This window comes from Cheilinus undulatus, linkage group 7, assembly GCF_018320785.1.
Source record: "Cheilinus undulatus linkage group 7, ASM1832078v1, whole genome shotgun sequence".
Lineage (NCBI taxonomy): Eukaryota > Metazoa > Chordata > Actinopteri > Labriformes > Labridae > Cheilinus > Cheilinus undulatus.
Genome location: NC_054871.1, coordinates 47,970,749 through 47,988,540, shown reverse-complemented (window position 1 = coordinate 47,988,540; position 17,792 = coordinate 47,970,749). Strand labels below are relative to the sequence as shown.

Sequence of the window (17,792 nt, the reverse complement as noted above, 5' to 3'; positions counted from 1 at the left end):
TCTACACTTAAGGAATATGAAGCTGCGTCCACACATACACAGTCAGCCTTGTACTAAGGTACATCACCATACTCAAGGTCTTCACTTAGCTAAACCACATGATTGATAGGGAAGTCTGTGAGTGGGATGTACTCCAAGTGATTGTCTGAAAACAGCAGGTCACTAAGCTGTTTAGTGTTTTTCTCCGTGTATGAGGATTTATGTGAGTGGGAGAGAGAAAGATAAAAACAACTCTTCTTGTCAGGTCGGGAGCTGCCTGCCTCTGTTGTGCAGAAGAGAGTGTGTGTGATTGTGTGTGTGGATGCCAGGCTCGTAGAGAGCTCTCTGCAGTCCTGTGTGGGATGGGAGTGCAGTGCGCTAGTGCTGCTAGCAGTTGCAGCACAGCCGAGCTGCAGAAGAGGGGAGAGAGTGAGGGATAGAGAAGCGATAGTTGGGGTGAGGATGAGGACAGAGACTGTGTCCGCCACAGCGCTCGGCAGCGCAGGAATCAGATACTTATATTCTGTCTGCTTCTTCAGGCTGTTTGGTCCGACGGGCCTGTGAGTATCTGAATGTGTGGAGGAGAGAGAGAGAGAGAGATGTTTGAATGATGCTAATATGCTAATAGCTCATATGTTGTTGTTATGCTACAGCACTGCAGCAGACAAGAGCTCTCAAAATACTGCAGCAGAATCTGCAGTGAGAGAGGCAGACATGCAGGGATGTGAGGTTGTTTACTTGCAGATGGTGAGGCTGAAGAGTGTCTGTGTTTACATTTGTCCTTCAGTGATGTCACAGTGGGCTGTAGAACATGTCGGATCGTAGCTTATTGGCCCCCGTCTGTGTTTCAGTCAAGATGAAGGTGACGCAGACTGCTTCCCAGAGATCCAGGCCTCTCCGCCCCCTTCGCCCTTCCTCTCTGCTATCCTGGCAGCGTTCCAGCCTGTTGCCTACGACAATGAGGAAGATGCTTGGCGTTGCCATGTCAACCAGATGTTGTCAGACACAGATGGGTCCTCTGCTGTTTACACCTTCCACGTGTTCTCCAGACTCTTCCAGGTGAATGCCTCCTCTTTTTTCCCCCTCCCCTTTAGCCTTGTTTACTAGTCAGCATTCTAATCCCCTTTTTTATTTCTCCTCTCTTTTTTCTCTAGAGCATTCAGAGGAAATTTGGCTCCATTACTCATGCATCTGTTCGCTTTCTTGGAGAGAGGCTCCAGCGAATGGGCAATCAGTTCCTCAGCTCCCTGGAAGTCATGACATCTCGCTCACAGTGCCCCACTGTGCTGCTGGATGCAGAGACGGTGAGAAAGCTCTACATGGTCGTCTGCTATATATTTCAACAACATGTTTTATAAGGACTGTCAATCAGAACTAAAGTTACGTGACAATAAAGAGGTCAGTCTTTACGGCCAGTATTGAGCTCAGCAGTGACCTACGTAATTCGTGGCTCTGATTCAGGAAGTAAATTTCCCCATCAAAACCCTTTATTGGCATTTCAATAAATCTTTTATATCTATCATTTTAATCTTGGAACAGAGCCAACCAGCTACTCTGATGCTGATAGATTTAAAACAGCTGATCAGGATTGGAAAATTGAGGGAAAAAAGTAAAAACACAAGTCTGTTTATTTAGGTTTTTCTCAGAAAGTGAAGGAACTCCATATCCCACAATCCACTGTGATTTCTCTAATTCCAGAGAAACTCTGTCAAAATTAGGGCAGATACCAAAACTCATAGTGTGTGAACATTTTTTCTCAGTTTTAACCATTAAACTGGATCATAATGAGGCTAATAGATTGCTTCCTCTATAAATAAGTTCTATATCATTCAGTAGTTTGATATCCAAAATGTCATTGTGAAACTGATTGGAAGCAACAGAATGACGTCAGCTCAGCTATGATATCTGTTGATGCCATTTTATTTGCAGATGGTCAGTATTTATCAACAAGGCTGATATGACAGCTTTTTAAGTGTTCTAAATGCATAGCTTAAGTGGCACATAAATAGTAACAGCAGGCTTCACCAGTCAGAGATGAGGCTGTGACTCTTTGATTGTGGATAGTTCTGTTCAAGATTGCAAATTAACATTTTTTTCCTTAATCTACCATGAGCTATTTAAATCTGAAACGATGATGTATGGTCATGTAGCAGACACAATTTCTTATGTTATTGACCTTATTTAAGAAAAAAATGGTTCATTCACAGTTTGGGTCAACAGGCACCGCAGTGCCTATAAAAAGTATTATCCCCTTGGATGTTTTACCTTTTTATTGATTTTATAGATTAATCATGGTCAATGTAATTTGGCCTTTTGACAAAAATTATGTAGAGGCACCTTAGGCTGAGTCACAGCACTGAGTCTGTGTGGCTAAGTCTCAGTCAGGCTCGCATGTGACAGAGCTTGAACAGCCCTTTTCAAGTCCAGACACAAAATCTTTGTTGGTTTAAGGTCCAGGTATTTACTCTGCCGCTCCAGAACATTCACCTTACTATCTTTAAATCATTTCTGTGTAGTTTAGCTGTATGCTTCCGGTCATTGTCTTACTGGAAAAAAAATCTTCTCCCAAGCCGTAGCTCCTTGCAGACTAAATAAGATTGTCCTCCAGGATTGTCCTATATTTTGCTGCATTCATTTTACCTTCTACCTTTACAAGCCTTCCAGGGCCAGCAGCCGAGGAGCATCCCGACTGCATGATGCTGCCACCACTGTGCTTCATAGTGGGATGGTGTGTTTGTGGTGATGTGCAGTGTTTGGTGTCAGCCAAACATTGTGTCTTGTCTAATGGCCAAAAAGCATCACTTTGGTTTCATCTTAGATCAAAAAACTTTCTTCCACTTGACCATGGAGTCTCCCACATGCCTACTCTATTCCAGAGTTACTGATTTTTCTTCAGTAGTGGCTTTCTCTTTTCCACTCTCTCATAAAGCTTTGACCGATGAAGAGCTTGGGCAACAGTTGTGCAGTCCCTCCCAGCTCAGCTGCTGAAGCTTATAACTCCTTCAGAGTACTCATTGGTGTCTTGGTGGCCTCTCTCACTAGTCTCCTTCTTGCACTCTCACTCAGTTTGTGAGGACGGCCTGATCTAGGCATATTTACATGTTTGCCATATTCCTTCCATTTCTTGGTGATGGATTTAACTGAACTCTCGGGGATGTTCAGTGCCTTCGTCATTTTTTTGTATCCATCCCCGACTTAAACTTTTTGCTTGCTTTTAGTGTTCTTTTGTCTTCATGGTATTATGGTAGCCAGGAATACTGATTAACCAGTGACTGGACCTTCCAGACACAGGTGTCTTTATACTACAGTCACTTGAGATACATTCACTGCAATCAGGTGATCCCCATTTCACAAATTGTGAGACTACTAGCACCAGTTGGCTGGACCTCTGTTGAATTAGGTCAGTCACTTTAAAGGGGGTGAATATGTATGCAGTCACTTATTTTACCTTACATATTTTTACTTAATAAACATTACCCTTAGAAGTCTGTTTTCGCTTTGACAAATATGAGTGGGTTTTTTTTTTCTTAAAAAAAAAAGACAAATTATATTGACCATGATTGATTTATAAAATCAATGAAAGTGGTACTGTAGATTACCCACATTACTAGAGTGTCGTCTCTGATTGGTGGAGCCAAGAATTTCAGCTGTGAGCTGCTACAAGGGAAGAAAAAGTGGGCTGGAACTGTTGAGCTCTGTGGTGACGGCGCATGGCCCCCCATCAGCCACTAGAAATTCAGTTGCAGTAGACCATTTTAACCTGTTTTTGTACATATTTTTAACTCAAAGTGTAGAATGTAAATACTGAGTGCTTAGATGTCAAAATTGGACCCCAAGTGATCAAGAGTGCCACTAAATACCCATGTGCTTAAGTTTTCATCTGAAAAATGTGGTCTGAGGGCTTATTAAGTCCTTAATCAATATATATTTCACCTTGTCAAACTTAAAATGTCCAAATAACCAGATGGAGCTGAGAGAGACGTGTGGTAGCCGTTATTTTGAAGGCTGCATGTTTTTGTATATTCTTTAATGTATGTGTGGGTCCTGCTGTAGATATTTTTGTGTCTTGTTCTCTGTGTTATCAGGCGTGATTGTTGTGGGTTAATGTATGTGGTGTCCTGTCTTGTTGTAGCTGGTCTCTTGTGGACTGTTGGAGACTCTGAAGTTTAGTGTGCTGGAGTTGCAGGAACACCTGGACACCTACAATGCCAAGAAAGAAGCAGCAGAGCTTGTAAGTCATCCAGATATCTTCCACCATATCTGTTTTAGTTTTCTCTCAGAGCTGTTTTCCCTCTGGACAGATTGCATCACATCCTCTGTGATTCTAAAACTGCAGCAGCTGCAGTTTAAGCTGCTGTGTCAGGATGTGTGCATGTGAGACACTCTAAGGAACTTTCTTATTAAGGCCTCTCATCTGAAGAGAGGGATTGGTTTAGGAAGTGTGTGCAAATTGCCTTTTATCCGACTGCCATCACACCATAGAAGACCAAAAGGACATGAATACAAATAGCTGATGCTGTGCAGGATAAGCCCCAGTCTGTCTCATCAGCAGGGCGGACATTAAATCAGTGTTTGGTTTGAGTAGATTTAGCTGCTGTTAGTGTCTGCATCACTAGTGCCATCCCCCGCTGAGGGGATAAAAATAACCCTCAGTGCTCCTAAATCAGTTATAGAGGGCTGGGCAGGAGGAGCTGTGAGCGGTGGGAGGAGGAACACTGGGGGAGGGGAATGAGGAGAAGAGATGAGATTGCAGAGGGTTCTGGGATGCAGGAGCACTAATTGAATGAGGCGGCGATGGTCCCTGGAGGCCTAGATACAATCCCATGCTCTGGAACAGGCCTTCTTTAATTTGCTAAGTACAACACACTTATTAAATCTCCTCTCTGACCAACCTTTATGATATACGCACACAGTTGAAGATTCATCTAAAGGAGGGAAAACAAGCTCTTGTATTACATAAGTTGCCAATCTTTCCCTCCCTTCTCTAATCCCTTTTGGTTTCTTCTTCTGCCCCTCAAACGCTGCAGTGGCTGGAAAACTGCAGGAAAACATTTGGAGACAAAGACAGCAGCCAACGGCCAAATACTCACGCACAGGTAGGGATGAACACAGTGGTTAAGGTGCTTGTCTGTGTGATTTCATAAATGTGACTCAAAGGAATCCTGACACAATGAGGGTTAAAGGATTAAGTTTACTGCCAGTAATGTGTCTGCATTAAAACTTAAAGACCTTGGGATTGTCACAAAAGAGTTGTAGATGTGGGGATGATTCTTGTTGAAATAAAGGCATATTGGTATGGAAATGTAGGTCCCTGCCTCTCTTTCTTGCTCCACCTTTTAGAAAATGTGTGCCAAAATGAGCAGTTCTCAGATTTTCCCTGCATGATGTCATGTAGGGAGTTAGCCCCGCCCCCGGTTCAGTTGGCCCTCCCTATTTGTAGGAAAGTTCCACCCTCTAAATTCTTCTCTTAGCTGCCAGTTCATTGCTTGAATATATATTATTCCAATAAAGCAAAGAAGAACAAAGCCACATCCATTTCCTGATAGGGGCGGAGTCAGACAGCTCATTAACATTTAAAGCCACAGACACAGAAACAGCATGTTCTGAGCAGGGCAAAAACAGAGGAGCTTATAGATGTGCAAAACCCAACATTGGAGTGTTTTTTTCAGCAACAAACTTTGCAGGCATGTTTTGGGGACCCCTGAGACCAATGTTAACTTGTCTTAAAGAAGCACAATATGAGACCTTTAAGAACCATCAGATCATCAGGCCTTTTCTGACTTTGGTCAATAGGGGGGGAATCTGGTCTAAAATAGGGTGCTGTGCACCCTACTTTAGCTAAAGCAGACCTAACAGCATGCAAGAAATGTCGCACAGATCCTACTACATACTGATTCGGTTCCTTCCTAACTTCATATTGTTAGTCAGTGACACGCAGCTCAGGCACTGGTTTTTCTGTCTTTGTTCACTGCTGGAGCTCAGCCTGCCAGAGGCTGTCAGTCAAACACAGCTGAGGATTCACTTTTGAGCTGGGAAAGGGATGTGCCCTGTGTTTGAATATATATAGTCTTTCCTCTCTGTCTTTACCACCCTGTGCGTGTCAGCTGATGAAAAATGTGAAAGAGAGGGAGGTAACAGCACAGTGTTATTTTAAAGTGAAGATGCACTTACAGAGCTTCAGTGGGCACCTCAAGGTAACAGCAAGAAGGAATTCAGCTTGTTGCATTAAGTGCCAAACAAAAAGGCGTGGTCATTCATTTAAGAGTTTTCTTTTTTAGACTAATCTGTCCCCAGTCTCTGCATGTTCTCTCTCCATATCCTTAAATTGACGACTCCTCCCTGCACAGATCTGTGGATTTCATGCTCACAGCTTCCCCCTGTGTTTTATTTCCACCCACAGAAATGCTGTCTAAGGTTCAAACTGATGTTCAGCACATTCAGAGGTGTTTTACTTTCTCTCCTGCTGTATCCTCTACCACATTATTTCTCTCTGTCTTCACACATGCTGTTATCCAGCCTCTCCAGAGTAAAAATGGGTGACATGGGCTCACGTGTTTCGACACTGAGCCCTCCCTGAATGTGTCTCAGCTGCCGTGTTAAAGCTCACTAATTCTTGGTCTTTCTCTCCTTCTGTTTTGTTTGTTGTTTTTTGTGTGACCTGCTCACCTTCTTGCTTAGCAAATGGAAAAACTAGCAGTAAGTGGTTCTCCTATTATGGACTCTTAATAATCATGACATCTAAAAAAAAAAAAAAAAACACTGATCATCTCATTCCTATCTCTGCGCTGCCACCACCCCGCCCACCTCTGTATCGCTGTTTCTCTGCCTCCATCGGTCATGTAACCCAGCTCGACTCTCCCATCCACCCAATCATAATTTACTCTTTATCCCATAATGCAATATGTTTGTTTTTCTGTTGCTGCATCAGCCAGGATAATCAGTGTTTTAACTGCTTTAGTCTGCACACTGATTGTGTCTGCAGATCAGGATGTTTAAATGATTCAGAGGCAGCGCTTGTTTCAGTAGAGGGCAGTGGAGAGATCCTATTGCTGTCACAATTAGTTAACTTTCATTTTGCATGTGTTTTATTCCCATAATCTGTTTTCTCCCTCCACATGTTCCTGGATTAGACACTTTGAATAACTTCTTGGGCTTCATCCAGTCAGACAAACTGGTCCCAGTAGAGAGAGCGTTACAGGAGCTGGTGATGGATAATTTTCTAATAAAGATCTCATGACTAATACTAGTCGTACTTTAAACTCACCTTTCGCTCCAAAGCCCACAACCGGATGCTTTAGGCCATGTTAACCCTTTCATCTCCCACGTCTCTAACCCAGGATACCCATCCGTCTAATCATGTGATCATCAGAGTGATGTCCTTGCAGGTCTGTTCGTTAGATGACTGTGTTGATGTTTCTGTCTCTGTAGGAGCTGGAGTTATGTCGCAGGCTCTATAAGCTGCACTTTCAGCTGTTGCTGCTCTTTCAGGCCTACTGTAAGCTCATCAGCAGGGTGGACACCATCAAGAGAGAGGCCGAGGTAAGACTGAAAGAGAAACATAAGACTGCAAATCAACATGTTTTTCCTTAATGACTGATTCTGGAAACACAACATGTCTGAAAACTACAGATGTGCTAATCTGCAAATATTAGCCCAATTTTTAGATTTAAGGTTACAGCTTAGTCTATGCTGATGCTGATGTTTCTCTCACATTTGACCATGAAAACAAATCAGAGTTTTATAGCTGGTCACTTTTCCTTCCCTTCAAAAACACTCCTCTTTAATTCAGTCACTCTACCAGATGCTAGTATAAAATTTATGACAGCAGATAAAAAAAGTTTCATAATTTTGCTGATGGCTGATGTTTGTGAACAGGGCTGATATTGGCCAATACTGATGTTAAATCAATGCATTGTCGCATCTCTAATGATATCGATATCAGCAGATTAAGCTTAGAAGTCATTCAAGGTATCAGTAGATGGGGATTTACAGCCGATATATTCACGATGCATATTGCCAGTAATGGATGTGCATTTCAGTGAAATTCTCATTTGAAAGTATATTATGGTGAAATTCAAAGTGAGCTAACAGACTACTATACTCAAGTATAGTGGTTAAAATTTACTTTAGTCAAAGTAAAAGTACTGATCTGTAAATCTACTCAAGTAAAAGTAAGAAGTATCTCATTTGAAATTTACTCTAAGTCCTGAGTACTCAGTAGATACTGAGGATTTGTACAGTAAAATATTATTTTTCCTTATTGGCAAGAACAAGAGAATAGATCTCCAACCAAATGTTTCAGGTGAGGTCCCACCTCTTTAATAAAGTAAAATACACAGCAAAATTGACAGTGTTAATTTAACTCATACAAAGTTAAATTTCACACTTTAAAAGTGTCTATATTTAACCACACTGCACATAGTTAAACTGCACTTTTGAAAGTAATGCTTCATAATAGGACAGAGCTGCAGTAATGTTTGAATCTCAGTGGTAAGGTGGGTCTTCTCTGGGGAGAACAAAGCAGAAATTCAACCTCATAGCAAGGCAATGCAGACTGATGGAGAAGACTCAGTATGCATCCTTTAGGAACACTTAAAGTCATAGATGGGAATTCTAACTCAGTTGATAACTTCACTCATGGTGCAAATATGCAACAACAATCCACTAGAAACATGAACAGAAGAACCCCAGCAGTCATTAGCTGTTTTGGGTTGATGAAGAATCATCCTCACACTTTGTGCTACTGTGTTGTCAACAGTGGTGTAAAAAGTAATCAAGCAAAATTAAAGTTACTCTGATTAAAACATACTGAAGTAAGAGTAAAAGTGCTGGTTTAAAAATGTGCTTAAAAAGGTGCAAGTACACGAAAAATTATTCAATTACAGAAATTTGAGTAAATGTAATTACTTACTTTCCACTTCTGCTTGATATCAACACATTTGAAACTGCCAGGCTAACAGATTTAGCATCTCTTTGTGCTAATTTTAGTTGAAGAAAGTATTTGTTCATGCTTAAAATATAAATTATAAGCCACCCTGGTACATAAGCTGCAGTCTGTTTTTAAAATCCCCCAGAGGGGAAAAAGTTTTAAACAGCACTGCATGATTTCTATTTCATTTATTAGTCCACAGTGTGCCGTGTCTCTGCTGCTGCCTCGCGACTGTAGACCCATCTGTTTTAGCTGTATGGAGTTTGTGCATCTACTGGCTATAATGCAGAGGTTTAGCTCTCAGCTTGCAGCAAGATAGATTCACAGCTCACGAGTCCCTCTGCCCTCCTCCACCTGTCACCTGTTCTCCTTAATGAGGAGTGCTCTCTGTCAAATGAACGTGGTTTGTTTTCTTAACGGTATATTTCCTGTTTTATCAAAAAGCTCAGTGGCAATCTAACGAGTAGGAAAGGCTGTCAGAAAGTGGTGCCAGCCCCTGTTGGTATGCTTTACTATCCCAGTACACTCTGAGCAGTAAAACCGAAGTGGCCGCTTGCAATAAACACTGAATGTGGATGAATTTTCAGTCTAATTGTGTCTCGTGCACATTGAGGCAGTGGCAGCTGCATGCACGTATGGAAATGAAATGCATGTCTCAGCACTTTTCACTGGTATAAGTGACCCTGGTCTATAAGTTGCAGGCATCTTTGGATAATAAGCATTAGTAGTGCAGCTTATGCACCAGATATTACTATAGTTGACAGTTCTCAGAGGGTTAAATTATTTGATTGGTCATTTCCTTATTAATGTTCCATAAAATAAATCTTTCCCAGGTTAAGAGAAGCAAAGCTAGTTTATCACCTCAGCTGTTTTATGAACGTGACTGCTCTCCTCTTCTCTTGTTATTTAATGGCCAAAAGCAAACAGCTTTCAGATTAGGGATGGTAGTCTTTCACATTTGAATCGGTACGGTACCCGTGAACAGGTACACAACACAGTACCTGTTTTCGGTACTTTTGTGTGTGAATATGCAATCACAACTGTTATTTCATTTAGAAAATAACCACAAAACCTCTGAATTTTACATATTCATTTCCAGTGTGGGTCAAGTTACTGAAAAATAGTAACTAATTACAGTTACTAGTTACTTTGAAAAGTAACTCAGCCGTTACTTTTTTTTACATCAATCCTTATTGTAGCCTACATATCACACTCATGTGTTGTGGCAGTGTGAGAGGAAATAACTCTATTTTCATACAACTTTATAGCCATTATTATTATTTTGGAAAGTAGGGAAACAAAAGAACTCAGTAGAAATGTTTTCAACTTTGGACACTGTTAAAGCATTTGCACACTGTTTAAGTCTAAAATAGCAATACTCTATTGACAGAGTACAGATTAAATCCCAGCTGCTCTCTAAATTCCTTTTTGCCTAACATTCCTCTCTCGTCTTATGTTTTTTCCTCATTGTTTCTCTGAAGGCGGCAGACTCTACAGCTTATATCAGTGCGTCTTTAACAGCATACCTTGCTATTAGTCCGTTAGTGCTGCCTTGGTGACACACTGTGTAGCTGGCGGTGATTTAAAATCCAGCCGTGGTTGTTTATATGGAGTGGCTCCTCCTTGGTCTGCCGGGCTAACGTGAGCTGTACCTGGGTTACCGGTGTTTGTAGCATCCACCTCTCTGGAAACTAGCTTAGCTGTAGCGTGTGTTTAACTCAGTACTTCGTAAGGTTGGAATACCTGATCTTGGCGATGGGAAAGTTTACTTCCCTGTTCTTTTTCTCCCTTTATCCCAAGGAGGTAAAAGTAATGCTGGTGTTTCCAAGACAGAAAAAACAAAAATGCTTGAGTATTGTATTTACTGACAACTTCACTTTACATTATCCATGTTATATAATGATTTATAGTTAATTTCTATACATCCAGTGTAATATATGTGTGAGACATTGATGTAGATTTAGTCCATGTGTTTGCTGATGAGAATCAGAGAGACTTTATTGATCTACATTGTTGTTTTTTCCACTGCTCGGCTCTCGGATACGCATGCAGACTTATCAGCGGTCTGATCAGGAGCTGGATATAAGCTCTGCTGTTTTCTCCGTCGCCTCACCCACAGTAATATTGAGACACAGCGGCAGCTTCATCTCTGCCATCTCCTTTGTCAGAGCATCGAGAACAGACAAATTACATTAGGCTGTAAGAGCACTGCTTCCTCCAGATTGCTGTCTCACTGTCTCTTTGTCCACAGTCCTTTAATTTAAAAGTTTAAAAGCTTCTCTTCACAATAAACAAAACGGCACATTGAACAGCAAAAAGTTGTATTTTAAAAGGCAGGCAGCTCATTGGCTCCTTATTTTAGCAACACAGTATTTGAAGCCGTTTGTCAGATGTGTTCTGAGGTCGATCCCTCTCTGGTCTGCATCCTCGTGAAGCTTTAATTAGATCAAAGTGCTTGATGACATTGAATAATTCCTCATATTGAGTGATGGGGTCAGCCTCTGCAGTAAATAACGTCTGGGAGGTTCATTTCATACATGTATGCAGTACTGTGATGCTTTTATGCCTCTGTTTCTAAGGTGACCAACATGTCTGAAGAACTCAGCATCCTGGAGAGCTGTCTGAAGGAGGCAGAGACAGGAAATGATGGTCAGGAGGATGTGTGCATGTCAGACGCAGCGCAGACAAACACGGAGACAGCGATTCAATCACTGATAGAAAGTCTGAGAGGCAGAGACTTCAGCTCTGCCCTCTCTCAGGTCAAAATCTTCAGGTAAGACCAGCAGAAACCCTCCAACACAAATCAGACTTTAAGTTTATTAAACACATGAATGAAGCAGAAAAATCCAGGGAAAGTTTGGAGTTATTTTATCAAGAAATGATGCCAGGAAACAGCAGTTCTCAGTTCTGTGAATTAGCTTCCTGTCTTGTCTTGTTAGGGTGATGATTTTCAAATTTTTGCTGGTTTTAATTGGACAGTTTCAACCATTTTTAACAATCTGGGTAAGCACACACCTGCTGTTTGTAGAGATGATCCCACTGACAAGATCTCATAGAAACTAATGAGATCAAACAAGACAAGAACATGGTTAAAATCCTCAGTGATAGTCTAATGCCCTGAGATAAATGTAGGAAAGGGACTTCAAGGGCAGTTTGCATTTGTGAAAACAGTTAATGATGGCATTTGTTCTGGAAATGTGTTCTGACTTCATGCACTTACCCCCCCTTTCTCTATTTTCAGGTCTTTGTGGCCCAACGACATCTTTGGCAACGAGACAGACGATGCAGTCCAGACCCTCCTGCACATCTACTTCCGTCATCAGACGTTGGGTCAGACGGGCTGCCTGGCGGTGGTCGGCCCCAGCAGGGATCTGTCTCAGGCCAGCACCCGCCTCATGGAGCTCAACCTGCAGATCCGAGAGGCTCTGAGTCAGGCGCAGGCCTGCCAGACCCACACCACCATGGTCAGCACGGGACTGTGAGGCTGTGGTTCTGCAGGCTGCAGACCTGGACTAGACTGGACACAAACACCCTTCTCCCTGCTCTACACAGACCTCAACTCAGCTGTAGAGAGAGGGTAGACAGCGAGGGGGATCGGAGGAGGACGAGAGAGACTCCACCTATAAAGGGCTAAAGGATGTGTGGGAATAACTGTGACTCTTAATATATTATATTACATGTATGAATGCTTAAAGCTAACATCTTTTCCCAGACGAAGCCAACCTGCAAAATTCAGTTGCAATAAGTCATGTGGTGGTGTGTTTGGAGAAGAATATGAGAGGACGCAGTGGATTTTTTCTTCTTTTTGTTTTTTTTTTAATTTTTGTTTTCGCTGGATCTGACCTGATGGATCCATCGCACGGAGCGGTGGCGTCCTCGGGTCCTGGGCTGGAAGACGATAATGAAGCTTGTAAAACCAGCCCAGAGGAGGTGTGTGAGGATGCACCGTGAGGATTCATAAGCAAACACAGGAGAAAAAATCTTGTTTAAAAAAAAAAAAAGTTTTGAAAAGCATGCTTGAAAGAGAGAAGCACTGCAAGAATATTTTTTTGAGAAATGTATTTTTTATTAGAGCTAACATCCTAGGTTGTAAATGTTAGGATATTTAACATGTATTGTAACCCTGTGGGAAGCCTTCAGGGAGTGTAAAAAGAGAAATCTATCTGTTTATTGATCTGCTTTGAGAGGAGAGTCCCCTTCAACAGGTCATCACGCAAATCTCACTCTTTAACCAAATAAGTAGCTGCCTTTAGACTGTGTGGAATATATATTGGATATTCTGGTATATACGCTCACACACAAATGCATATAATTGCACACGAGTGCAGACTGGCTACAACTCATTAAGGAAACATAACTTATTTTACTCTGTATATATTTTAGAAAGTGTATAGTGTAAAACCAGTATTTTTCCCTTGTACTTTTGTGTAATGCACTGTTCATCCGGGTAGGATGTCTGTATAAAGCTAACAAGATGAGAGAAAGCCACGACCAGGTCTGAGTCTTTAATGATCCGCTCCACCTTCATTCAATCACACAAACTTTCCCAAAGGCTGCCTCGGCTAGTGCTGGTTGTGAGCTCACTAAAGTAAGGGTCCAGGCTCATTTGGGACAAGCCACCAGTCTGCATAAATGATGATGACGGCATGGGAGATCTGATGTAGCCTAAATACCCGTTTAGACCGCGCCCATCCAGCCGAGTCATATGCATTCCTTCTCTCCACTGTGATCTTTCTGTTTGTCTCTTCTGCATCGGCTCTGCTTAAATGAAGGGAGAATAGGGTTTGTGTTCGTCCCTGTAGGACGATCCTAGGGCTGGGCAATATTAGTCTAATATATCTTGGTATTTGTTTAGCTGAATAGCGATATGTTGTACAAGTCTCAATAAATATTCCAGTAAAGAAATAACAAACAGTAAAAATACCAGAACGAAAAACTTTGATATGGGTCCAGTAAAAATAAAAACATACTTAAACTGGTGGGATACCATGGGGACAAAGTCTATAATGTATAGTAGACACTCAATATTGGGAAAATTTCATTTCTGCACACTGCTAAAATTGCACAAATATGTTGGCAACATTTGGAAAAGTGTGTGAAACTGGCTGGGAGCTTGGGTAAGCCTCACACCTTGCAGATTCCATGCACAAATTTGCAAAATGTTGACATTGTCTCTCTTTTAGTCAAAAATAAATCTGAAGATCATTAAGTTTCTGTACTTTTTGCTTCCATTCATTATTAAAATCATGCAAGTTTGATTATTTTAAACCCTTAAAGCCTAATAACTCAAATATTAGCCAGAAACTTCCCATTTTTGGAACTGAAATGTTTATTTAACCTTCTACCAAACCCAAAATGAGAAAAAATGCCATAAAATTTTACATATTTTTGCAACACAGGTGGCCTAGTGATTTAAGGCACGCCCCATGTAAGCGGAGGGCCGGGTTCAATCCAACATGAGGCCCTTTACCACATGTCTCTCCCATGTTCTTGTCCCTGTTTCCGGCTCTATCCACCGTCCTCCTTTATCAAAATAAAGGCACAGAAATGCCCAAAATAAATCTTAAATTTAAAAAATTTACATTTTTTTGTATCGTGTTTGATACATCAGGCATTTTTGTCCACTGATAATCCACTGGAAGGACATTTTTATCATTTATCTGATTGTATTCAAAAGCTTTTTAGAAAATTTATAGGTCCGGTTTGTTAGAGGTCTCATAAAAGTATGTTTAAAATATGATAGAATAGGCTTTAAAGGGTAAAAAAAACAATGTATCCAGAACGTTTTGACCACCGTAATACATGAAAACGTTGCTGATGTTTTTGTACAATTAAAATGGTGAATAGAAGTTTATCTGCATTTTTTTATAATTGAAAATAAAATTCTGTGTATGAGTGTCTTGGACTTTTCCTACAAAAACACTGTCAGCGTTCCCATACAGGAGTTTAATGACCTTCAGACATACTTTAACCAAGGAGGGAGTTGTCAGTGTGAATTGCACAAAAACGTCGGCAACATTGAGAACAAAGAGTGGAACTGGAAAAGGCAATCCCATGCACTTTTACAAATGTTACCAATGTTTTTGTGCAATTTAGACAGTGTGTAAGAGTGTGCGTGCAACTTTTGATAACTGGAAATAAAGATTTGTCCTTCATTCTGTGACTGGGTGCTGCAGAGGTTAGCGCTGGTGCCTCACAACAAGAGGTTTTCCTGGTTCGCTGCCCTGTCACATTCTTTCTGTGCAGAGTTTGTATGTCCTCCTCCTGCATGCATGGGTTCTCTCTGGGTACTCCAGCTTCCTCCCACCACCAAAGACATGCTCGTTAGGTTAAATGGTGACTCTAAATTGGCCGTAGGTGTGAGCGTGCCTGATTGTGTCTATATGTCAGCCCTGTACTAGGATGCCCCATTGACAGATGGGATAGGCTCTAGTCTCCCGCGACCCTGAGCAGGACAAGCTGTGTTTATGTACAAAAATATTGACATTTCCAGATATCGAGGAAGAACTTTTCATACCCTTAAATATCATGTTTTAAAATGATCTTTATTGAAGTGATAGGTGATATCAAAAATATGGAATCTTCAGTCATAATTTAAACCAAAACACACCTTAATTGCACAAAATGTTGGCAACATTTGAAAAAATGGGTGAAGCTGGCAAGGAGCTGGGGTTACCCTCAAGTTTCTTTCTTTTCTTTCACTTTTCCAAATATTGCCATTGTTCTTGTGTAATTTTGATGGTGTGTAAGTGTTTGCCTGCCATTTTTGCCACTTAAAAACAATAAATGACCCACTATTAGGTCAGGACTTCTGTTTTTGCTGCTATGGCATCAGGTATCCATATTTGATTTTTACTAATAAATGTCCCTAAATTAAATTTAAAAAATGAAATAACTCCCAATTCATATTGCTGTCAGTGGTTCTTTCTGCAGTCAGCCTTTTAAAGCATTAGGCCTGCCATCATGTTTTTAACCAACATGAGCTCTTGATATAAACCCTATCCTCCTACCCATTATCTCATTCAAAAGTACATGATCATATCTTAAAAACAGGACGTGTTGCCCAGCCCTACTTGGTGGTTTTCCCATTTATTGAAGCTTTGCTCTGCTCTCAGAATGGCCCTTCTTGCTGCTGTGACTGCGGGACATGAACCTTTCTCTGATCGCTTTCTGGAAACTCGTCATGGCACATTGTAACAGTCACTGTACTCATTCCTCAGAGAGCTTTTTTTTCCTGCTTGTCTGGTACATTTGAATGCTGTTCTTAATTATTTAATGAATATATTATTTACCTGGAAGATGTTTTAATGTAGAGGTGCATTATACATTTTTTTTTCTTGTTCACTCACATACCAGCCTTCTCTCTGGATAAATAAAAACCTAATCATACAGAGCAAGCTCCGTCTCACGATGCCTTTATTTATCAGTTTTATTTAGATATAAATATTAGACAAGGTAACACTGTTTGGGAATAGATGGATTAAAACCAGCAGCATTAGACCTAATAAAAGTTGCTCATGCCTTGTCAAGAGCAGAAACAATGACCCCTGTGATTTTCTTCCATAAATCCTACATTCATTTCACACTAAGTGAAGTATTCCAAGAGTATCTTCAAATAACAGAATATTGTGGAAAAGTCTAATTTGCAAAGGTTTCCTGAGCCTTTATTCTCCCACTCTGGTTCAGTTCACACAACCACAATCATGAGGAAGACTGCTGACTTGACAAATGTCCAGAGGAAAATCACTGACACCCCTCATAGGGAGGGTAAGCCACAGAAGGTCACTGCTGAAAGGACTTGGCACCTGTCCACAGTGAAGCCAGAACTACCAGAAACTGGTTTGCTATCAGAATCAGCTTTATTGGCAAAGTCTGTAAATACAAAAATAACTAAACTGAAAAAAAGTATTAAAAGTTAAGATTTAGGTATGTACAAGCTCGTGGAGGTATTATTTCTGGTATACACACAAGTCTGTGTGCATTAATAGCATGGTTGTAAGATGTGCAACGGGTGTAAGAATGATGACTAAGCATAATCAGAGTAAAGAACATGCAAGGATGTTGGCAGATTTACATGGAGAGAATTAAAATGTCTATATTTTACCACAGAGAGCCTTCTTACAGCATTTGTGTATGGTAAATAGACCATGGTACCAAGGTTATTATAGTTAACTAAACTCTTTGACATAACCTACTGACTGGCACCCACACACAAATCTGGAGAGTGTAAAATGGTCTGAATTGATTAAGACTTCACACAGTGGTAGTTTAATGTCTGAAGTGGTATTCTAACATCATCTTTAAATAAATGAGTGAAGAGTAGCCTGTTTGATTATGTTTTTTAAAATGTATGACGCTCACTCAGCCCTGACATGTATCCGAAAAAACTAAAACTAACACTAAAATTAATAAAAACTAAACCAAAACGAAGCATTTTTGCAAAAAAAATACAAAACTAAACTAACAAACCAGCAGTAAAAACTAATTAAATCTAAACTGAAATTGAAAACAGAAACAAAAACCAATAAAAAATCCAGAACTATTATAACCTTACTACTACTACTGTTTGATTGACCTGAACCCCAAAGAGAGTCTCTGGGGAAATGTCAAGAGGAAGATGAGACCCCAGACTCAACAATCCAGACAAGCTGAAGGCTATCGGAGCAACCTGGGCTTCCTAACATCTCAGCAGTGCCACAGTATGGCTCCATGCCACGTCACATAAATTAGATGCAGTAGTTTGTGTAAAAGGAGCACGTTATTACTGAGTGCATCAATGAGCATAGATTTCCAGGTGGTCAACATTTCTGTTATAAGGCTTTTTGACTGATGTTTTGTGATATTCTATAATATTTCTACTTAGATTAAATCAAGAAAAAATAAA

At 40.7% G+C, this 17,792-nt stretch overlaps 1 protein-coding gene across 12 annotated transcripts in view; it reads left to right on the top strand.

The window, feature by feature from the left end:
- Positions 1–14,122, top strand: part of fryl (furry homolog, like) — a 161,686-nt gene extending 147,564 nt beyond the window's left edge. For 9 of the 12 annotated variants that reach the window (XM_041790918.1, XM_041790915.1, XM_041790921.1 and 6 more), the window contains 8 exons: positions 831–1,038; positions 1,134–1,283; positions 4,112–4,210; positions 5,007–5,075; positions 6,658–6,675; positions 7,408–7,518; positions 11,488–11,681; positions 12,150–14,122. In XM_041790918.1, coding sequence (XP_041646852.1) covers positions 831–1,038; positions 1,134–1,283; positions 4,112–4,210; positions 5,007–5,075; positions 6,658–6,675; positions 7,408–7,518; positions 11,488–11,681; positions 12,150–12,390 — 1,090 coding nt within the window. In that variant the 3' untranslated portion in view covers positions 12,391–14,122. The remainder of the gene's footprint in view (positions 1–830; positions 1,039–1,133; positions 1,284–4,111; positions 4,211–5,006; positions 5,076–6,657; positions 6,676–7,407; positions 7,519–11,487; positions 11,682–12,149) is intronic. The other 3 variants (XM_041790914.1, XM_041790909.1, XM_041790920.1) reach the window with 1 other exon arrangement.
- Positions 14,123–17,792: the final 3,670 nt, after the last annotated feature.